This window comes from Cydia amplana, chromosome 3, assembly GCF_948474715.1.
Source record: "Cydia amplana chromosome 3, ilCydAmpl1.1, whole genome shotgun sequence".
Taxonomy (NCBI): Eukaryota; Metazoa; Arthropoda; class Insecta; order Lepidoptera; family Tortricidae; genus Cydia; species Cydia amplana.
In genome coordinates, this window is record NC_086071.1 from 9,146,871 (window position 1) to 9,171,874 (window position 25,004).

The 25,004-nt window shown below is 38.3% G+C and overlaps 1 protein-coding gene across 2 annotated transcripts in view; it reads left to right on the forward strand.

The window, feature by feature from the left end:
* LOC134662517 (uncharacterized) overlaps window positions 1-25,004 on the forward strand; it is a 121,486-nt gene that overhangs the window by 37,558 nt on the left and 58,924 nt on the right. For both annotated transcript variants that reach the window (XM_063518771.1, XM_063518772.1), the window contains exon 2: window positions 8,337-8,571. In XM_063518771.1, the coding sequence (XP_063374841.1) occupies window positions 8,493-8,571 (79 nt within the window). In that variant the 5' untranslated portion in view covers window positions 8,337-8,492. The remainder of the gene's footprint in view (window positions 1-8,336; window positions 8,572-25,004) is intronic.

Sequence of the window (25,004 nt, forward strand, 5' to 3'; positions counted from 1 at the left end):
AAAACCCTAATCTGAGAAAAATAATAAATAAAGGAAATATTATATTATATTCTTTATTGTGCACCAAGTTGAAAGTTAATTTTTTTTTTTTTATGTTACAGTCTCTTCATACCAAAATACAAATTAAAAAAAATGCTTTAGCTTTCTAGCATTAACGATCACGGAGCAAAGCCTCGGACAGACCAGACGGACGGACGGGTTCCTAGTTGACTACGGAACCCTAGAAATACACAGAAAACAAAATACAAGTTGACTGGAAGAGATCCCTTATAGGGCTAAGTTCGCTTTCTTTTTAATTGTATCTTAACCTGTCTTACGTACAATAAAGTGTTTACATACATACAAGTTTAAAACTAGGTAACAACAGGCGGTCTATCCCAAATTATTATTGTGACGGGTAATTTTAGGAGGTTAATTAAACTCAAGTTTACCCTGGCATAACTAGTAGATTTTGGGTAAAGTCCGAAAATTTAAACAACATTAATCTGTATTCGGCGGCGTTTACCCGTACACATTTAGGTCAACTAGTAAATCAAATAATAAATAATAATAATTATTTGAGCCTATATACGTCCCACTGCTGGGCACAGGCCTCCTCTCATGCGCGAGAGGGCTTGGGCTATAGTCCCCACGCTAGCCCAATGCGGATTGGGGACTTCACATACACCTTTGAATTTCTTCGCAGATGTATGCAGGTTTCCTCACGATGTTTTCCTTCACCGAAAAGCTAGTGGTAAATATCAAATGATATTTCGTACATAAGTTCCGAAAAACTCATTGGTACGAGCCAGGATTTGACCCCGCCACCTCCGGATTGAAAGTCGGACGTCATATCCACTAGGCCACCACCGCTTCAGTAAATCAAATGATATGTAAATCCCAGCAACTTAATTTTAAAATATAAAATAGAATCACAGTAAAAACATAAATTGAAATAAAACTTTAATAAAGAATTAATTTAAATAAGCAAAATATAGAAGTGCAATGATGACTGCAAGTAAAACACTTGCTTTACATATAAAAAAAACATCACTGGCTGGGTAGTGTAAGGTGTTGCATCATCTGTTTGCACTAAGGCTTGGAATTATAAATAAATAAATAATTATATTGCCAAAGCAGATTTTGGGATATTTTAGAATACAACCGACTCACTTATACGAAAAAGGGGATTGGTTACGTGAGAATACTGCTAAGTCCTTTCCAGTTTTTACAGAAATATGAAAAAAAAATTAAATGAAAAATGAAAATGAAAATATTTATTTCAGACACCAGGTATCCATATTTTTGTCTACAAAACTATATTAGTAGGTAACAAAGAAAAATAAAATAAAACTAAAACTATAATATACTTACCCTTTGTGAATCTTAATTCGCCACAAACAAAGCGAAGCACAAATAAATATTATAACAGCAAGCAAAAGGTGCACAACCGCTTCAGTTAAGTAGGTGACACGCTAAAGAATAGAGACGGGTACACGACAAACAGAAGCAACACCCGCGGCGGGCATAAAACGTCCGCTCACAATACAATTTCTGTGTCGAAAGCCTTTGCACAATACTTCTGTGTCGGACGTCGTCCCACAATACGTGTCGTCCCTTTTGTAGTGTAGGTACATCTATATTTTAGATAGCTATATAGCGGGTAGATATAAGCGCTTGTCATTAAATGTGTCATTCTGAATATACCGTTGCTCCGTGACTGCGTGGTTTCTTTTCAATACTCCTATATTACATTTGGCAAACGAGGATTTGGGATTTATTGTTGTTGGAGAGGAACACAAGATGACGATTGGCAAGATTGGCGAGTTTTGTGTGGCATCGGGCAATTGGTCGCTATACGTCGAGAGGTTAGAGATGTACTTCAAGGTGAATACCATTACTACGGATTTGTGGTTGCCCACGTTAATTGCGGTGATGGGCGAGGAAACATACGATTTGTTGAGTAACCTGGTTAGCCCAAAAAAGCCGGCAGAAATGACCTACGAACTAGTCACAGAGGCGTTACGTAAGCACTTGCAACCAAAGCGATCCATCATGGCGGAAAGATACCGTTTTCGTCAACGGCGGCAGAATAAGGACGAGAGCATTATACAGTACATTGCGGAATTGAAGAAACTTGCTAAACATTGTGAATTTGCTTCGGTCCTTGAAGACAATTTACGTGATCAGTTGGTGTGTGGGTTAAAAAGTGACGTCATTAGACAACGGTTATTCGCAGAGGACGGTTTGAAATACGAGCGTGCCGTGCGCCTAGCTTGTGCTTTAGAGACAGCAGAGCGAGACGCGGCGGCTGTGGACCAGGCGGGACCAAGCGAGGCTCGGGGCCAGGCAGAGGGCACGGGCACGGTACACTCGCTGGCAGCACGAGCAGCGCACGCGCAGCAGGGGCACGGTCGACGCAGGGGCGCTGGCTCAGCATCGGCTCGGCGGCCGAGCGGTGCAGCGCTTTGTAACGTGTGCGGGGCGAGCGATCACGCCAGCACCGAGTGCAGATTCAGGAATTTTGTATGTCGCTTATGTGGGAATAAAGGCCACCTTAAGCGAGCCTGTCCAGAGCGAGCGGGGGCGACTGGCAGAGGAAGAGGCCGTTCAGGCGTGTATAGCCTGCAAACTACGGCGAACGGGAAGGCTACGGATGGCGGCCAGTCAGAGGATTCTGAGCTGGAGGGTGATCTTCATCAGTTGTGTTTGAACAGCTACAAACCGGTGAGCGTTAAATTATTAGTTGATAATGTGGAAATGAGTATGGAGGTGGACACAGGAGCAGCTGTTGCCTGTATTAGCAAAAAAACTTATTTACAATATTTTAAACATCGGCCACTTTGTAACTCAGAGGTTGTTTTTAACTTTTACAATGGCACCAAGATAAGGCCGTTAGGTATTATTAAGCCACTTGTAAAGTACGAAGGTCAAGAAAAAGCCTTAGAGTTGTTCGTCGCGGGGGGGATCGAAAGACCGGTTGCGTACGTATCTAGGTCATTAACGGATGCGGAAAAAAACTATTCCCAGATTGATAAGGAAGCGCTTGCTATTGTGTTTTGTTTACAAAGACTGCATCAATACTTGTACGGGCGACGTTTCATTTTACGTACAGATCACAAACCGCTAGTTAGCATATTTGGGCCTAAACACGGGGTACCTACTATGGCGGCGAGTCGGTTACAGCGTTGGGCAGTCAAGTTATCAGCGTATACTTACGACATTGAGTACGTTAATACCAAGTCGAACGGCGCGGATGGTTTGTCACGTTTACCGGTAAAGAGTACCCGTAGCGGGGACGCGCGAGAGGTTCCCGAACAAACCTATTTGCATTTTGCGCAAGACGCTTTATCTCTAGACTGCAATACTGTTAAAAAGTATACACAACGTGATCCGGCATTGAGTCGTATATTAGGGTATTTAAGAGATCAGTGGCCGGAAACAAATGAATTCAAGACATTGCAACCGTACTTTAATCGAAAGGCGGAGTTATATGAGGAGTTAGGCTGTATTATGTGGGGCCATAGGGTCGTTATTCCTGAGTCGTGTCGCAGTAGGGTCTTACAAGCGTTGCATGAATGCCATATGGGCATAGTTAAAACTAAGGCGTTGGCGAGAAGTTATGTTTGGTGGCCAGGGCTTGACGAGGCCGTCGAGGGTCTATGCCGTGCGTGCCCCGTGTGTGCGGCGGAGGCCGACGCGCCACCCAGGCAAGCGCCGAGCCTTTGGTCGTGGCCAAGAAAAGCTTGGTCACGTGTACATATGGATTATTTAGGGCCGCTATTTGGGAAGTTATATTTGGTAATGGTAGACTCGGGGTCAAAATGGTTAGAGGTATTTGAAGTACCAAGTACGGCAGCGCAACATGCGATCGGAAAGTTGAGTGAAACTTTTGCTCGGTGGGGCATACCAAAACAGATAGTTTCTGATAACGGCCCTCCGTACACTAGCGTAGAACTGGCTACTTACTTAAGTAGCGAGGGTGTAGAACATGTTTTTGCCGCTCCGTACCACCCCTCATCTAATGGTGCCGCGGAAAATGGTGTACGCACTATTAAGCGGGTTATTCGTAAAGCGGTACGTCAAAATATTAATATTAATTTAGCCTTAAATAAGTTTTTGCTATACTATCGGAATACCGAGCACTGCTCAACGGGGGTGAGTCCCGCAGCGCTCATGTTGGGTAAACAGGTGCGCACTAAGCTAGACGCGTTAAGGCCCGACTGTGAGTCCAAAGTCCGCGCAGCGCAAAAGCGACAAGAGCGGAACTGTGGGGGCACAGCAGAGCGAATGTATGAGCCTGGAGAACCTGTGTGGGTGCGTCAGTATCAAGGGGGGACGAAGTGGGTCCCAGGTGAGGTCACGCAAAAGCTAGGCTCTAGGGATTATCAGATTTTAGACGAGCAGGGTAGGTCAGCACATAGGCATAGTGATCAGCTTAAACGTAGAACTAGGAACTCGTTAGTTTGCCCTGACAGCCCACCGCGGCAGGGGAGTCGCCCGTCTTTGGAAGGAAAGGTTCAGCCTGGGAGGGACTCCATCAGTCCGGAGGTCGCTAGGTCTTTGATCGCCGACAGTACACCGGAGGCGGGCAGCTTGAGCCCTAATGTAGCGAGTGCAGAGCCACAAGGGCTCGGAGAGGAAGAGGCCGACCTTATTGCTGGAAATGTCATACCGGAGTCGAACCCGCCAACCGCCTTACCGCTCCGACCCCGTCCGGTACGTCAATGCCGTAGGGATAATCCGCCACATTATAAGGTGTAATTACGTAATTAATATAAATGTATTAGTCCGTAATAACATGTATTAGCCATAAGCATTATTAGTTGTTGTTTATAGAATAAGTGTTATTCAACACAAGAAAAATGTATAATTTATACCTATGCCGATCTCAGTGTATAGTTTGTATAATTGGCTATAACTTTACTCATTAGTCCTAAAATGTTAGTTCTAAGGTTCTTGATAAGGGTGGAGGTGTAGTGTAGGTACATCTATATTTTAGATAGCTATATAGCGGGTAGATATAAGCGCTTGTCATTAAATGTGTCATTCTGAATATACCGTTGCTCCGTGACTGCGTGGTTTCTTTTCAATACTCCTATATTACACCTTTCAGATCACTTCCAGTAACGTACTCAAACAAATAATTATGCCGCTTTTATAGCCACACGTGCAGCTAAAATGTAACGTGTTACACGTGCGGAAATACATAGAATGCTTTTGAATGAAGTATCTCAGGGGTTCAATACGGAATAGGAAATTTACAATAACGAAACAGAATATTGTAAGGTTCCAAAATTGTTATCACAAATACCTACGTTTCATATAGGTACTTACAATTTTTTGAAAATACAAAACACTAATTTACTTAATAATGTCTAAACGACTTGACAATTAAAAACAAATTTAATACCAGCGTTGGCTGTAGGTTGTTCAAAAATTGGCGGGTCGCTGCCCATCGACGGAAAACATGAAAATTAAAAAAAAATAGTGAAAAAATAGGCTAGAAAAAAAGACAAGAGGTAGATCGGGAGATTGTCGAGAGCTGAAATGAAAATGAAAAATAAAAAGGCTGACATAAAATTGTTTGTTTTAAATGTTTATTATTGTAATTGATAATAAATATAAGTTTGTGCTACAGTGTTGGAGTTTCACTGACTATATCTTACAATAATGTAATAAGTAAAATATTGGGAAGCGTATGAAAAGCTCATTGATGTAGTTATAATGTTCAAGTTAATCTTAGGTAGGCATTTGTAAAATCACTTTAAATAAGAATATTTTAAGCTTATGGTATTTTGGTTCTAATAGCATTTTTTGCAACTGGTAAGCATGAAAGAACTACAACCATGATTCGGGTCTTATGTTATAGCTTCCATCACGAATGAAAGAATCTGCTTTCGGTTTCGATGAGTGCGTTTTGTTGTAACCATATATTTATTCTTATTAACAAGGGGATAACAAATACATTTAAACAACACAAAAAAAAGACATCTACATTAATATTCATCAATTTGAAACTGATTTCTAAAACTAAATGAGAAAAGTCGTTATTTGCATTATTAAAAAATAGTAAAAATATTTTAACTTAGTCTTATTGCCATTATTAAGTACGAGGATGACTTACAGAATGCCGTTCAACTTACTGTAATTTAATTTAACTGTAAGACTTCTATTGTGTTACCTCGATAGCATTCTTACTGAGATTTTACTTAGAAGTGTACCTATTTCTTTACAATTTGAGATTAGTTGATTCAAAAACTCGTATTAAAATGGCGTTTTGTTCGTCGCAGGTTTTCATATTTCCTACCTAATAGGTAATAATATATTTGATATTATATTTGTACCTACAAAACATTTTCTTTATTTATTACGTAGGTACAACAAATATTATTACACGATATACAGATTACCAAAAATCCTAACCTAAATTAAACTAAATCCTTATGCACAAGCACCAAAACTATTCACAAAATTCGCCCCGCGCCCCTCCAGGTGCAAAGGAGCCCATCATGCACACCGCGTCGAACAGCGATTGGCAACCTTTGCATAAGGAACGGCCCGGAGCAAGGGTCATGACCACTTTCCCGCAAAAGTCCTACTTCCCCAATAAATGTCTTGGCCCCAGCACACCAACAGCCAGTGCTTTCCACGGCAAGAGGGACCAATAAGTAGTTCGTAAACGCTGCGTACCTACTTTAGCATCTCGATATTATAGTGGTATTTAATCACATGTTAGTAAAGATGACCACTTATTATTATTAATTTTAATGTGAATGTATCTGTATCTGAAATAAACATTTTCATTGATTGATTGTAGAAGTACTAATCAGGCGCGGCCCGCCTTAAGGAGCGCTTGTGCGTGCGGTGCACTCCCATATATAATCAAAATGAAATTATGGTACCTATTTAATATATTACTATTTAAGATCGTAAAAAACTCAATACCAATTAAATAATAACCTTTATTCATTATAAGTTTATAGACAGCTCACCAAGTCACCACTACCTACACGGCGTACTCCTATAATTTCATAGAAATCAAAGGTAACGCGCGAAGCGGAGCGCTTTGGATTGCGCTCCTATGGAAAAAGATTTAGTACATTCGATCAATAGGAAATTCAATAAGAGCGAAAGAGAAGTTTTACCAGAACTCCGCGCGTGAAACGGAATATTTTCTATGAGGGAAGAGGCAAAATCGGTGCGGCGCTCCGAGCCCGGTTGATCTGCGCGCGCATCCCGCGCGCCATGTTGATATTGTTGTCACTTGTTTCTAAACAGACCTTAGTCAATTTTAAATTATGTGCGGGAATGCAATTTTGGCTTTTTTTTTCATTCTAAATAATGAAACAAGAGTTTAAACAGTTAAAGCACATAATTTGTTTGTTGTGAGGTGTTCAAAAATGAATGAATTTAACGTGAGAATGTGAAAAAGTTTACAAAATCGACTCGAGTTAAATTATGGACGACCTTGAACTTTCGTAGCAATGTTACTCAAAAACAAAAACTTATATATTTTTTAAATCAGATCAATAACCAAAAACACCGTGGTTGTGTTGTGTGAATGTGATAAAAAAAACTAGCTTATTTTGTTTTTCGTGTTACCTAGGTATATTATGTTTTGTGTTTGGCGCGGGCGCGGGTGACGGCTGTGCGGTGAGTTTGTTTGGACCGAAACAGGTGTGTTAACAATTTAGCACATCTTTCCATAAAATTTAATTAAAAACATTATATCCATTTGTAAAATCGGTGTCTATCGGTCGTGAAGATATTCGTAATACCGAAAATCTATGAGAGAGTTCAATGACCGGGTGGACGAAAACCGACATCTAGGTACTTTGCGACGGTTAATTGAATGTGTAGGTTTAGTTTTTGTTTTTTATTGTGAGTGAACACCCATAATACATAGCTACCAGCCGCCTCTGGTACTAATTACGGCAAATTTATATTTAGCCCGTAATCATTTTATGTATTTTTAGTAGTAAAATAAAAATAAAATAAAAAGCCTTTTATTTCCCGCTAAATTATTACAGATATGATTTCTTATTATGATGGTTAGTAGGTAAATCAATTTTTGTTTTATGCTTAAGTCTAGTATTTTAGAATTGTTAGTTATATTTTTTATTTTTAGTAGTAGGTATAGGTAACTACATAAGTATCTACGCATTTTAACTTCACAACGCCACACGCAACACAATAAAATGGATTCATATATATTTTACGTCCGTTTTTCCACCCTCATTTTATATAAATATTGTTCAAGCATATTGTTGTTGTTTGAAGACCAAAACTTCTAAAGATTCCGTTGTAGTTAGCAAATTAAGTAGGCACCTAACCAATCTGTTTCTTTGTTTCAGATGTGACCGCATAGACTTCTGGTCTATCAAAGAAAGATGTCGACGAAAAAATCGATAGTACCCAGAACAATGGAAAGAATGGGTGTACACTGAAATTGGACAAGAAAAAAGTAAAAATGTCGATTCGAGCTAGCGTGGGTTAAGCAAAAGGAAAAAATGGCCTTCCAAGGTTTTGCCGGCGAGGTGATTGGCTTTTTCCTGGCTGTGGCGTTCTGCATCATATGCCCTGAATATGGTAAGTTTATTCAGTCCCCGAAAAAGTTCTAATTATTTTATAAATTTTCGGACACATTCGGCGCTAGATCAAGGGAGAGGTAGCATCTAAAATATTTGTACATATTATTGTATTTGTACCAAGTTTAAAGTAGCCGCCATTTTGGGATAGTCCTTATTCACAAACAATCGTTAGGTAATCCAATTTAGTGGCGTGTTTGATTGTGCGATGGACCATTGTTCAGCGCATCGTATATATTTAGTTATCTAGTTTGTATAAACTATTGTACATATATTCAATATTGTTCTGTCAACAAGAACTATATTGAATTGCAATTTGTTTCTTTATTTTTAACTCGAATTATTGAATCATATTTGAATTAGATGAACATTATGATTGTGTCTCCAACTGTCCAGTCAATAGGAAGTGATAGGTCAGAGAAAAAATGTTTTGCTTGCATAAAGAGACATAAGATGTCATGTATTAACAGCAAGCCGGATTTCTTAAGAAAATACCTATCATGCGACGAAATTTCAAAATGGCCGCCAAATAGTAATAAAGCGCTGTGTGAATAATAAACGTATGTATGCATAACAGAAAAGCTTAACCAAATTCAAACTCATAAATTTTAGAGCAAAATGGACAAAATTGTTTTGCATTATAAGAAAGAAAGAAAGAAAGAAAGAAAGAAAGAAAATACATTTATTTACGTCAAACAGAATCCAGTTAAATACATAGGTAGTATAAATATATCAGATATACGTTATCACGCAATTCTATTTTTTATTGCCCATTCCATTCTTCCAAATTATATCCCTAATGAGTATGTGATCTGTCGCTGGTAAAAAGAAAAGCTACATTCTTTTCTCTAGAATCCAGATTCGTGTTGTTTTGCCCATGGAAGTTTACGCTTTTAAGATGCTTATGTTCTCTTGTTCTCGCTTTATGTTCTCCAAATCTTTTGCCATTTCGCCGTGGTATTTTTCTAAGCCAATTTAAAAATATTCTTGCGAATATTTCTCAGAATATTACATTCCCTTTTATGTTACTATGCGCAGCTCTCTGAAAAATCCCCTTCAGTGCGTGCGTAGCGTTGAAGTACTTCAGTCGATATTATATCCCTCTATGCAGAAGTATTTGCGATATATCACGTGTCTTATAAAGCTTTTCTTGAATATGAGCTCATTGTCAGCGAAGTTCCAAAATCGAATTCGATTTACAACAAAAATAAATTGTACCTATTCTGTTGGCAAAGGCCTTCATGGGTGAACAAAAACATAATATAGATTCTTTTTATAGTCAAGTCACGTTCAAAGCCGGAGAACTTCATAGCTGCACACGCGGAATAGTTATTATATGTCAGGAAAAAGAAGCATGCGGATGACGTAAGACGTTCTTATTCTTTTTTTTTTTACTTTAAAGTTAATCTACCCAGCCAATTGTTTTTGTTAATCTGTATTTATTAACTGGTGAGAACCTGTAACTGGCTTTTTGTATCACATTTATAAAACCTATTGATATGCTAACAGCTGTTGGATCTCCGAATAGTAAAAAGTTAGTAAGAAAGTAAGTAATAACTGTTAGCCCGAGTTTGTTGATGGGCAACTTGGAAGGATATAATATTACAAGGTGGCTGCCTTAAAATAACCAAGCTTTACTGAATGTTAAAATGTATAAACAATAAAGGTAAGTTGCTTATATGTATATAATCGGTTCGTATAATATAAATGCTTAACACAAGTTAAAGTTGTTACATAAGTTACAATCTAATCCAACTTAAATTTAATAAAAAATCCTAAAGAAATTAATCCTATCTTTAGTAAAAAAACTACTGTTTGTATTACAGCAACTATTGGCGTTCGATTGCTTTAAGCACAAATAACCAAATGAAAATCTGAATTCAATGGATTTGAATAAATTTAAAGTGCACTCGTTGCTAACGACCTTGATAATTATTATTTTAAGAACATTACAAATAAAATCAACAGAAAAATGAATTGCCTCATGCTTCAATCGATACGAGTAAGTAAGGTGTTAAAATAATCCAAATTAAATTTAGTTACTAAAATTACTACACAAAGTAAATGAATCTAATAATTAATGTACATGTTCCACTTTTTTTTTTATTAAAACCATAAACATAATTAATAACAAACTTAATATTAATATTTATAAAAAGTAACCTAAAGTAACTTTCCTCTTTCTGCAGCCCTGACCACCGGCAGCTACTGGTTAGATTTTTTTTATAATGTGTTGTAACGCGAACTTTCCCAAATACATTAATACGCTATGTTTAGTTCGTATGATCTCTTACTAGATGGCGCTAGTAGTCCTCGATTTCGACGTAAACATTAGCGATATTTTATCTTTCCCGTAGTTTTAAAAATCCAAAACCTTGCGTAACCTGTGTTAAGTGTTGCCTAGATTTTTTGAGTACACATAACGAATGTGCAAAGTAAGATTAATGTAAATTAGTTAGCCTTCAGTTCCTATGTAAACCATAGTTCACTGTGTCTTCAAAAGATGGCGTTACTAATACCCAATGTTTGATCTTAATCCTAGTGTTCCTGGAGTCTTAAAATTATGACTTTAAGCATTTCGTAACACTTGTATTTTTACTAAAACGTAGCAAATGTATAGATATAGATTAATGTAATCTTGGCAACTCATACATATATAGTTCACCTATACACACAGAGATGGTGTTAGTAGGCCTATGATATTTCGTTTCTGAAACCTGTAAAAAACAGAACATCATGTAACATGTTCCTAAAAATATAGCGAATGTATCCAAATAGTTTAACATATAAAAACAATGCGCATGTTTGTACAACTTAACTGGTTGCCAAATCACTCACTAGATGTCACTGTACAGTGCGCATAGCCATCCTACATGGCGGTGTTAAGATTTTTCCTAGAATAAGGACCCGATGCATCTAATTTTGTAATTGTTGAGAATTAGTTAGGAGTCGAGACTGCGAACACTCTGCGTACCATTAGGACCTTAGTGGGCCATCTTGACTATTAGTAGTAAAACCTAATTAGAGTATCCCGCGTTTCCTTAGTGCTCGGCAGTTGTACTTATTGGACGCTGTTCGGCCTTAGGAGATACGTTAGTTTAGTCATTATCAGTGTAGTTGTAATTAGCGCCGACTGGAATAGACTCCTGCCATCGTAAAAACGCCTTTGATTTCGCCTTCATCCCGCACGCCCCACCTCTCGGAGAAAACTACTCCTACATCTGGCGCCCAACGTGGGGCCGTGCCGTAACGTCGCAAGGTTTATGCCTGTCGAGACACGAAGAGCGAAGCTATTGCGGCAAAGCGAAGAGATGGCAGTCAATTTGACAGAGAGCCAATTCCAGCAGTTGTTAGGAGCCATCGCGACTGCAGCAAGACCAGCTCCGGCTCCACCCAAATCCAGTTCCTTCGCGAAGGCTACGTTTTCGTACAACGGCGAACGTGATCCGACCTGCGTGCAAACATTTTTAACAGCACCTTCGTGCTTCAAACGCGTTGGGAACATCACCGACGAAGATGCACTGCAGAGTTTGCCACTAGTCTTGACGGATGCGGCAGCTGTTTGGTGGAATGGTGTGGGAAGCGCAGTCAAGACATGGAGTAATTTTGAGAACAGACTCCGTAGAGCGTTTGCACCCAAGAAGCCTGCGCATATGCTCTATAAGCAGATTTGCTTGGCGGAACAAGGTCCTCAGGAGCTCACCGAGACCTTCGTTGCCAAGCAAAGGGACTTGCTGGCACAGATGCCAGAGCCACAACTCCTTGAGACTCAGCAGCTCGATATGGTGTACGGGTCTCTTCACAAGCGGATCAAGGAGAAGATTCCGAGGGAAACCGTTCTTTCCTTCGATGCCCTTCTGGAAGCAGCACAGTCGGCCGAAGAGTTGCTGGATGACGAACACCCTCTACCGCCAACTGTCAAACCGAAGGAGCGTATCCGATGCAGTTACTGCCGAGTGAAAGGCCACACGGAGGACGTGTGCCGTAAGAAAGAGAGGGAGGCAGCAACACGTGCAGCAACCCGAGTAAAAGCTGAAGCGCTGCCACCAGCCACAGCTACAGCCTCTGCGACGGCAACGACACAGGCACCGTCTCCGTCACAGCCCATCTTCGCGTGCTACGGTTGTGGGACGCCAGGCGTAGCTCGAAGCAAATGCCCGAAGTGTGCCGAAACTAAGAAACCGACCAAGACGGAACACGTCGATTTCTGCGCCACTGGGATAGCCGAAGATGACTCAGTGGACATACGCAAGCGACCCATCATTGGCATCGGTATTGGACCAATTACGGGGACAGCGTTCCTTGATACGTGTGCCAAGAGCAATGTGGCGTCATATGAACTTTACACTTGCCTGAAAATGCGTGGCTACCGTATCACTGTCGACCACGCTCGAGTGACGCTTGCCGATGGAATAGGAAGGTTGCAAGAAGTCCTGAAGGTGAAATGCGTCGTAAACGTGTGTGACCGCGCCGTACCTACCAAATTTATCGTGTTCCCTGGGAAACGGGATACACGAACACTCCTGGGGATACCTTTCCTACAGGATGCTGGCATCATAGTGAATGCGCCACAGATGACGTGGCACTTCATTGACAACCCCACGAGCATTTATGAGTTGGGAGAGGAAGATGAAGAGGGGGCTTCATCGACCTACTGGTCAGACCCTGCTATAAGTTATGGCCATGGCATAGCAGCATCGGCGGTGTCAGAGAGCGCTCCTGCGGAACGCATTTCTTCAACGCGCTGCTCAAGAAGGTCATTTCTTCAACGTGCCTTGCCATTCGACGCCGATCTACCCTCCGAGAATGCTACCGTCCCCTACCAATTGATCCCGATTACATTCGCTGATTTGCCGGAAGTACCCGCTCCCAAAAGAGTGAAAGCCCTAGACGCCCCGCTATTTGACGGCTATTCTCCGAGGTTTGTGGACGATATGTACAAAGACGCTCAAAAGACTCTCACCATGACGGAGATTGAGCTATCCCCACATTCACGGGAGTTGTTCCCGGAACCCAGTCGGATCAGCCGTACTTTGTAAGGGATGGGTGCCTCCCAAAGTTTCACCCGGTAACAGACTATAAATACGTCATGAATACGTTCAGTCTTACCGAAGAGGGGGAGGGTTCCCCAAAAGACTACCCCTGAACCAGCAATCACGAGCGGACGTGGACGTCCGCCCAACGGCCTCAACGCAACGAAGACTTTCCTGTCACCGCGCCGGGTCGTCTGCAGTTCCAGAGGAGGAGACTGTAACGCGAACTTTCCCAAATACATTAATACGCTATGTTTAGTTCGTATGATCTCTTACTAGATGGCGCTATTAGTCCTCGATTTCGACGTAAACATTAGCGATATTTTATCTTTCCCGTAGTTTTAAAAATCCAAAACCTTGCGTAACCTGTGTTAAGTGTTGCCTAGATTTTTTGAGTACACATAACGAATGTGCAAAGTAAGATTAATGTAAATTAGTTAGCCTTCAGTTCCTATGTAAACCATAGTTCACTGTGTCTTCAAAAGATGGCGTTACTAATACCCAATGTTTGATCTTAATCCTAGTGTTCCTGGAGTCTTAAAATTATGACTTTAAGCATTTCGTAACACTTGTATTTTTACTAAAACGTAGCAAATGTATAGATATAGATTAATGTAATCTTGGCAACTCATACATATATAGTTCACCTATACACACAGAGATGGTGTTAGTAGGCCTATGATATTTCGTTTCTGAAACCTGTAAAAAAACAGAACATCATGTAACATGTTCCTAAAAATATAGCGAATGTATCCAAATAGTTTAACATATAAAAACAATGCGCATGTTTGTACAACTTAACTGGTTGCCAAATCACTCACTAGATGTCACTGTACAGTGCGCATAGCCATCCTACATGGCGGTGTTAAGATTTTTCCTAGAATAAGGACCCGATGCATCTAATTTTGTAATTGTTGAGAATTAGCTAGGCGATAGATTTGTACGTTCTGTGTACCCCCTGGGACCTTGACGGACTATCTCATCGATTGTTAGGAGTTTTCCCGGTTCCCCTTGCGCACGACAGCTGTACTTCTTGGACGCTGCTCGGCCATAGGAGATTCGTTAATTTTAGTTAGATGTACATATTTGTATATAGTATTAGCGCCGACTGTTGTTAATATACGGCTATCTGCCTTCGACTCCGTGTTTCTCTTCGCTCCTCCTCGCACGCCCCACCACTCCCGAAGTCAACTACTTCACAGTGTTTATTTTTTATATTGTTTTGTAAGTGTTTTTATATTTTAATTTTATATCCATATTGTAAAAAACCCTAACCTAAGAAGAGAAATAAATAAGAATAATAGTGTACCTACATTAAAAACATATATTATATTTTTATTGTGCATTCGCTTGGTAGAAGGCATGAATAACCAAATGAGAGTACGATATGCGACCATGAAAATGTATTGTATTAAATTCCATAAAAGGGTCATTTTATGAAAATCTCATTCCCCTGGCCATACCTATTTGCAAATTTTCAGAATCCGCTTGATTAGCATCTCATTTATGGTGACTGTGTAACACGTGCCAAGTTCCATCCACAACCAAAACAGCTAAGCGGAATCTCTTGGGAATTTGCGAATAGATATAGCCAGGGGAATGAGATTTTTATAGAATGACTCTCTTCCACTCTGTAGGCTTTTCGGTTGCAAGTAAAGAATACTTAAGTATATTAAAAAGTATTACATTTATTTTTCTATTGCGCGTGTTTGAATTACTTTTAGCTTGTATTGAGTAGGTACCTGTCATTTCACGCAGATAGGCCTTGTCACAGACCAACCCCAAGGCCTTGTGCACTAGTGTTGAGTCGCTCACTCGTGAGGCACCTCATTTGTACCACTCATTTTGTTAATTTGTCGCAGTACTTCGTACCGCAAAAATGTCTTACTTCACTCCTCTATACATTTTACTCATTTACTCACGCGCATCACAAACACCTCTTGCCACACAAATCATTCACACACTTCAAATTTCAAAAAAACTCTTATCCGTTCAAATTCACTCGCGAGTCTCGCGACCGTCAAACCGCATACACTCCTCACAACTCGCAACAGTCCCTGGATCGCACGAGGCGCTAGGTGCTCGCCTGCTCGCCGACACTCAAAACTCAAATGTCTCAAATGAAGAAACGAGTAATGATCCACACTGTCAACTGCCGAACTACAAACCTTATTGCAACGACAAAAGGTCCACCGAGAAATGCGTTGAGTTTGTACCACTCACCGCCTCTCTGTGACATGAACCCCTCAAAAATCCTTTCAAAATGAAACAATGAATTAGAAATACCCAAAGAGGGAGTGAGACCGACACGCGACGTATTTCAATATCGCTTCGCGTCACCACCGAAAATACGTTAACAATTAAACACGAAAGACAACAAGCGTAAGCGCTGCAAGCTTTCATACATCTTAAAAAATTGTCGCTGTTGGAATTAATGGAATAGTTGACGGTGAAAATATGCTAGTACCTCACCTCATTTGAAGTAAGACATTGTAACACCTCATTTTAGAAAATGAGGTACTCATACAAACTCATTTTAAATTGATGTCCTACCCATCACTATTGTGCACGATCAACGGAGCTTATTCGGTAGTCTGATATTTGTGCTGTTTTTAGTGCGCTTTTTGGAGTGGCGTGGATTGTGAGCATTGTCAGTAACAGGCGATGGCTGATTGTTTCATCGTGTGCCAACCACACAGACGATCGAACCAAAGGCGAATAAGTTTTAGCACTACCTACCTAATAATTTATAAAAAGCTCAGAAAAGATATGCCCAATTTTTTTCTAAATGAAATATTTTTTATATCTAAGGGTCTTCTTATCCCTCTCATAAATAAATATTATAGGCCATTATTAAACCAATTGACTGAGTGCCACAGTAAGCTCAATAAACCTTATGTTGTGGGTACTTAGACAACGAAATATATAATATATAAATATCTATAAATAGGCACTTGTCTCTGGGGAAGGGGGATCGGGGGGGCAGATTCATTATTATCATTTGCACAATTTTCATGATAAGAGTTCGAGTTACCCCGTTTTGTTTTATGCCAGAATTCGATTTATGTCGATTCATGATTGAACTCTATTTACTATATTATATAGGATATTTTTGTTCCAGAATTCGTAAAGTCACTGATTTGCCTAGTTAAAACGCTCGGTAAGCGACGGAAATACAGGGCGAATTTCGCGGCTCGCAAATATTTTTGCGTCGATGGATTCATTTTTTTTGTAGTATATTGTTTCCGAATTTTGGTTGCGATAGATTTGATAGCTGATGTTTTTGGCACGATGTTTTAGATCGGGATACAAATCTATGTACAAATATTGGCTTGGATGATTATGTAGAACAAAATATTGATTTTTATATTTCCTGCAGCATGCCGTCAGCAGCCATACCGAAAATTGCATTGCTCAATAAAATTACTGTTTCTTGTAGATCAGACAGTTGCTCATATTATCTTTCTGATACGGCGCACAGAGAACGAAAACCAGTACTTTTATAAGTAATCTGTGTAAGAATGTCCTATAATATTTATTTATTATTATTTATTTCCATCTTTTAGTGCTTGAAATTGGAGACCCAGGATGTCCAAAACATGCCAGGAAAGTGACTATTTATATTTTAATTTTTACGCAATAATATTGTTTACGAAATTACAAGTCTTATTTCTAGAATGACATTCTATTTAACTTCAAAACATCTCATGTCATTATAATCTGAAATAGATGTCATATATTAAAGAAAAAGTGACGAAGCCCTCCAGTGGTGAAGGCCGGATACGAACCGGCAGCATCTTTAGCAATCCGGGCTAACGCCTTGAACCCCTTGGCCACCCCGCCACGGTGGAACCCGTCCCAATTTCTCGACTACATGCCATCTTACTAAGACTAGTAAGATGACTACTTAAAAAAACACAAGTCTTAAATCTATATAACGCAGGGAAATGATCAAAACAGAGATTTGAACAAATCTCTAAGGGATATGATCAAATCACGCAGGATGTTAAAATGGCGAATCCATATCATCATTTCCCTAGAAAAATTCAGTCATTTGACCAAATCACTGACTCTGTTTAGTGAAAAGACAAAATCGGCCAATAAACGCGAAACGCTTTTTCATTTCACTAGATTTGTTTAGGAATTTGACAAAATCCCTAACCACGACAGTAAGTTGCCGAAACGAACTCAAAAAGTCAACTAGTTTTATCATTTCGCTAAACAGGTTTAGTAAAATGATAAAGTCTCAACTGGAATATGGTATATGGTGATTTGATTAAATCTCTGAACGGTTTAGAGAAATGACGAAAGCAAGTACAGAATACAACAGTTTACTCTCTACAGTTAAGCGATTTAATCAAATCTCTGACTAGATTAAGTAAAATGGTAAAATAACATGTCAATAGTACTGTAGGTATCAAATTTGTTTATTAAACCAGCTATTTTAATCGAATAAAATAATAGGTGGTTGTAAATTAAAACATAATAATTAATTATTAAGAGGGATTGTCTTTTTAATTATTATAATTATACCATACCTTCTTACTACAATAGACTATGGTAAAGTTACCTTCTAACCCCTGGAGCGCCCCAGAATTACCGTATAGTATGGAACTCCTATACTAGTTACTAGCACACGTGTCTTGTTAGGGCTAGGGATTGCAAATATTCGAAACTTTCAGGTATTCGAATATTCGACTTTTTCTGACGACATATTCGAATATTCGAATAATTATTCGAATATTGTAAAAAATAAGAAAAGGAACGAGAAATCGGTTTATTATCGTTTTATTCAAAAGCTTTTTTCACATATTGCTAAAACTAATGATATTTTGCAGAAATCCACTTAATTGACTAGATTTTATCATCCTACTATGAGACGCCCACATTTTATAAAAACAAGTAAAACGCCAAAATTAGACGTATTCAATATTTCTAGATAAAACTTTTATTATAAATGCGTCGTTGCGTGAAATAATATAACTTTAACCATCCAAACACCTAGGTATGTAAGATTTTTTTATTAGGCAATTATTTTCCGATTTAAATTAACTTGTAGTCACTCAGCAGCCTGTAAAAAGGCCTTTAATTCCATTGTATTTTGAATCTTTATTGACTTTATTTGTTTGGCAAGTTTTTATTCCTAATGGTCGGCTAATTATATAATATTGGAATATTTAAGGGAAAAAGTTAGTTGACTACTGGGTGGATTATTCGTCAGCTAAAGGTGCATGGTTAGATTACCTAGTTGGGCAGGTTTGGTATGATCAAATTTGAGAATTGCGATAAGTGGCAAGGTTTAGAATTCAAAAATTCGCTTAACGTACGCTTGTACTGAATAAACAAAATGACCCTTTAACTTAAAACTTACACACCGTAAAAATAACATACTTTTTGATTTCGTTTTCTTTCAAATTGAGTTAGGTTTCACTGTATTCGCGAAGTCTATCGGGACGAAACCAGTAAAAATATTATTTCCTTCGTATTTGGGTACCTACCGTTCCTCATTCACTGTAAATACCCGGAAAACACACAGAAACCGTAACTAAGTACAGCAGATAAAATAGATTTTCTATAGTAATAAAAAATATTCGAATATTCGAAACCTGAGCGGCCGAATATTCGAATATCAAAACAGGTCGAATATTCGATAAATTCGAATATTCGAATTGCAAGCCCTAGTTAGGGCGCTCCACGGGCTAATGGTAAAGTTGCCAGTTTTGACGGTAATGAAAAACGAAGCTACAAGTGCGTAAACGTAATTTTAATTGAGTACTTTCCTCTGCTTCAAATTAATTATTTCACACCGTGCACGAAATAAAGCACCAGATAATTATTAGAATAACATAGACAGCAGTTATTTTAAACATAATCTCTATTTAATAAATCGGATTGAAATGTAATAAAGTATGTGAGTTGATCGTGACGTCACTAATGTCATTATACAGGTTTTCATATAAATTCCATATTAGGAAATCGTTTAGACAGTTCTAAAAAAGTAGCTGATTTGACTAGTAGGAAAGTAGCCAATTATTTGTTAAAACATGTGTAGATTTGTGGCATCTTGAGTTACACATGACATTATTTTTTTTACAGGCACATCTAATTGATTTGCATTGTGTTTTTGACTTTTCACAAGAACACTTCTTGAACCCCTGACCTCCAAACTTAGCTACAATTTCACGTAGACTGTACTTCGTAGAGGGAACTGCTGCAGCAAATGACGTTGGCTGAAGTGCGTTTCTAGACAGCCAGTCTTTTATGATGCCGGCAGATGTACCGATTTGGTACAGATTATTTTTAATATTTAAAACAATCCCCGGTATATTACTTCCATCTAATGGACCTCTGTCTACCTTAGCAATGTCCACCAACACGCTTGATTTGATTAGCAACTCTTCGAATTTGTGCAGAGAAGTCTCTTTCATTTTTTCAGCTGTTATTTCAAAAAAACATCATTTAATCTAGTCAGAGATTTTATCAAATCGCTTAACTGTAGAGAGTAAACTGTTATAATCTGTACTTGCTTTCGTCATTTCACTAAACCGTTCAGAGATTTAATCAAATCACCATATACCATCTTCCAGTTGAGACTTTATCATTTCACTAAACCTGTTTAGCGAAATGATAAAACTAGTTGACTTTTTGAGTTCGTTTCGTCAACTTACTGTCGTGGTTCGGGATTTTGTGAAATCCCTAAACAAATCTAGTGAAATGAAAAAGCGTTTCGAGTTTATAGGCCGATTTTGTCTTTTCACTAAATAGAGTCAGTGATTTGGTCAAATGACTGAATTTTTCTAGGGAAATGATGATATGGAATCGCCATTTTAACATCCTGCGTGATTTGATCATATCCCTTAGAGATTTATTCAAATCTCTGTTTTGATCATTTCCCTACGATACTGTTTGTCTGTTTATCTGTTTATTTGACCGCGCATCACGTGAAAACTACTGAACGGATTTTGATGAAAACTTTACTAATCTGTCAAGAAAATCCCTGGCCATATTTTAGGCTAGAAAAATTCAACCCCTAAAAGGGGGGGTGGCCACTACACTCAATTAAGTTATGTTTGCACCTGAATCTTATGGCGCTAACTTAAGAAAGTGGTGCAAACTTTTTTTTTGTAGGTACTTTGTAAAAAAAAAACAACATTTACCTTAGTCAATGTCAAACGTCTTTGCAAATACATATTAAACCACATTTATAGACGGGTCTATCGCGGGTCTATTGACAATAATTAACATTATTCTGAAGTGGGTGGTTTGAAAATATGAGGTCTACCCCAAACTTTTTCATACACTTTTAGTCGGGTAGTTGCACAAATCTCTGTTTTGACATTTTGTTGGGACATCAGTTAGCCGCGACCACGACCAGTGAAACCTGTGTCGAAACGTCGGTAAATAATAGTAGTTTTTCTACTCCAGCACTTAAATGTGTCAATTAAATGACTGACAGTGATATCTAAAGCAATGTCATTTGAATGATTTGTCTATAGGCTCATAAGATGACTGCTAGCAGTCATCTTATGAGTATAATACAACTGCTTTATTTTTTTTAAAGATACAAGTTCCGATCATCTTGATTGAAAGAGGTATGTTTTCATTTACAATAATAACTCTTTTTTTTTTAAATAATTAAATAATAACTCTTTTTTTTTAATAATAACTTTTTTTTTTTTTTTTTTGCTGCAGCTGTCATAGAAAAAGTAATGTATGCAACAGCTCATAATTGGTTCTTAAAATTCAAGGGTCTTTTTTTACAAAACTCGACTACGTCTCGTTTTGTAACTTCGACCCTTGAATTTTAAGAACCCTTATTATATCACTGTTGCATAAACTACTATTATGTGACTGTACATAATGAAGGGCATTAAACACGAGTGTGGGTTTAAGAAACGAACGAAGTCAGTTTCTTAAAAGGATCACACGAGTGTTTTAATGCCTAATTATGTACAGTTACATACACTACTTTATCTACCCACATATCATAAGCCGTCATGATGCATTCAGGAGCCGCATATTATGACCGGCATCGCGGTGTTGTTCAGGGCCACTAACAACAATTATTAGTAAAATAAAACAGAAAACAAATGCGAAAATGAAGAAATTGATTTAGAACAATAATGATTATTTACTTACAGTTTGGATGGTGCAGTTATTATAATTCACTTGCCCAGCTCGGACAGAAGTATGTTTCTTTGTATTGTTTCCTTGACTTAGCTGGTAATAAGTCATTTATAACGTTAGTTGCTTTGTCACGGATATCAGGAGGCGTTGCCGAAATATCTATATCATCTTGATCACTCATTTTATGGTTTAAATTCAACAAATTGAACAATTTTATGCAACAAAACAAATTTTAACCTGTAATGGCAGTATTGAAAAGTTTTCTGGCAGCTGTCATAGTTTTTTTTTTAATTCAGAGACAAACTAGAGTCTGCCCCAACTATCATATCGTTCGATATCTTACTTACGTGCGACATTTGTCAAATTTGTTTGAAAATTAACAATTCATTTCGAACTAAACGTCATCTCGACTGATATTAGAATAGAGGTCAAATCAAATTTCTTTGTTTTTCAAAGATGTTCGAAATTTGAATGCATAATATTATCGAAATCGATGTTATTATTTAGCTATAATAACATTGTTACAGATAAGAAATTTGTTCTAACAAAACAATATATTTTTATGGTGGTCATAATGTGTGGTTCTTGGACGCATCATGGAGGGTTTATGATATTTGGGTAGATAAAGGTAATAAAATAATATTCGAGATAGGCCCGTCTATAAATGTGAATTAATATGTGTTCAAAACGCGAAAGTTTTTAAATAGGTATTATACAATGTCTTTGTAAATGTCAAACAATAGGGATGTTGACATTTTTTTGGAACTGGTTTCATTTTGCAGATAGACACGTAATAATTACAGAAAAAAATATATTCATTAATTTTGAATAAAAAAACATGTATAATAAGTTTCGTGTTTAAATTTCGCGCCTAAACGCTCCAAACTGTCACGTGACCTTGATGACGTAACGGCGTTTTAAACAAAGTGCTGTCAGTCATTTTTTTAAATTCTTTATATGGCAACTGACAATTTTTTTAAAAGCCTTAACACACTACCGCATCGGACAGCGACCTTCTTTCTCGCTCTAACTTATAGCTGCGTCCTTAACGCACCACCTTACACACTATCGATTCGTGCGCCGCACCGCACCAAGATCGCGTTTCGGTACGATAATCTGTAGACACTTAGGCAGGTTTTATAACTTGTCTTTGGTGATTCCACTGTGATTACGTCACGCGCTCCGATTGGCGTTTGCAGTCACGTGATACTGGGTATTATTTTAAATACTTTTGATTATTTTTAATTAATTTATTACGCATATTTACATTTGCAAAATATGATTTTCCGCGTTCTAATATTCCCTGCTATGGTAAAAACATAACATGTTATATATTCGCGATTCATGTCAACATTCCTATTTGGGACTTGCAATTTATACTATTGTTCTGTGTTTAAGCACTGACAGACTGGACGCTTCGGGTCTTCGGACCTACATGGAGCTCGGCCTTCGGCTTTCGCATTAGATATCCACACCTAAATTTCACGTAAACCATTGCGTCTGTGTCCCTAACATAGCCTCTCTCAATTATTTTCTATCAAAAAAATTCGCGCTCGCTTCGCTCGCGTTTTTTACTTTTAAAGTTAAGCCTACTTTGATAAAGGTGGCATTCTGGGCGCCCTACCGAGCGACTACTACTACGACTTAAGAACTGACATCCTGGACGCTTCGGGCCTTCGGCCCTACGCGGAGCTCGGCCTTCGGCCTTCGCATTTAGACACTTACACCATTGTTCTGTGATTAAGCATTGACATCATGGACGCTTCGGGCCTTCGACCCTACACGAAGCTCGGCCTTCGGCCTTCGCATTTAGACACTTATACTATTGTTCTGTGTTTAAGCAATGACATCCTGGACGCTTCGGGCCTTCGATCCTAAGCGGAGCTCGGCCTTCGGCCTTCGCATTTAGACACTGATACCATCGTTCTGTGATTAAGCACTGACATCCTGGACGCTTCGGGCCTTCGACCCTACGCGAAGCTCGGCCTTCGGCCTTCGCATTTAAACACTTATACTATTGTTCTGTGTTTAAGCACTGACAGCCTGGACGCTTCGGGCCTTCGGCCCTACATGGAGCTCGGCCTTCGGCTTTCGCATTAAATATCCACACCAAAATTTCACGTAAACCATTGCGGCTGATCTGACTCATTTTTCTATCAAAAAAATTTCGCGCTCGCTACGCTGGCGTTTTAATACGATTTTAAGGGCCTACTTTGATAAAGATGGTATTCTGGGCACCCTACCAAGCGACTACGACTTAGGCCAAATTTTTTAATAATAAGTTTTTAATTTAAGTGTTGTTTATTAAATAATATTAGACCTAAATTCTTTAGGAAGTATGGATTTCTATCTGTATATTTCTTAACTTTTCATGCTTAGACTGATTTGACTGGAGGACAGAATTAGATGATATTTGCCATGGACATGATTTGGATAGGTACAGTCAAGGACGTAAAAATACAAAAGTAGTACTGTATTGTCCGTTATACACCTACTACTCTGTGTCGTTTAAATCACGTCTATAGTTATTTGTACAACAAGTGATCAAAGTTTGATATTTCTTCGAGTGCTTATTTTGAGTCCCGTGCAAGCGAAAGATTCTATAATAGATTCACGAGCGTAGCGAGTGAATCTAATTTAGAATCTTGAGCGTAGTAAGGGACTCAAAAGCGCACGAGATGTAAATAACTTTGATCTCGTGTAGTACACAACATTTTTCACCTCAGCGCAGTGAGAACATACCTATTAGACAACTTGAAAAATGTAATCCTTTTTCATCACTTAATACCTGCACTCATGTTTTCTTAAGATATACAAACAATTAAGTTTAATTACCGCAATGGAACACAAAAACAAAACGTAATAATACCTAAATTCCATTAAAATAATATAGAAATAACAAACATTAACTGACACTTCAATCGACAACATTTTTGAAAAAAAAAATCTTTGTAAGATACGGTCCGAATTGCGGATACGTACTATTTGTCAACTATGGTAGAGATTCTTAAAAGTAAAATAATTAATTTTGCGTGATGATCTATGTATTTTTTGAGTTCGATATTTTAATTGTACAATAAAATACCTAAAATATAGTATTATATCAGTTTTTATTAAATCTTAAACTTTATTTTTATTTATTAATTATTAAGAATTCATACTCGTACGTGGTTTGGAACGATGCGGTCTGAAGTTTTTCGGGGGTCTATTATAAACCGTGAATATACTGTTGAATGTCGTTTTAACTTTTTTTTGTCTGTTTCTTTTTGCTAAC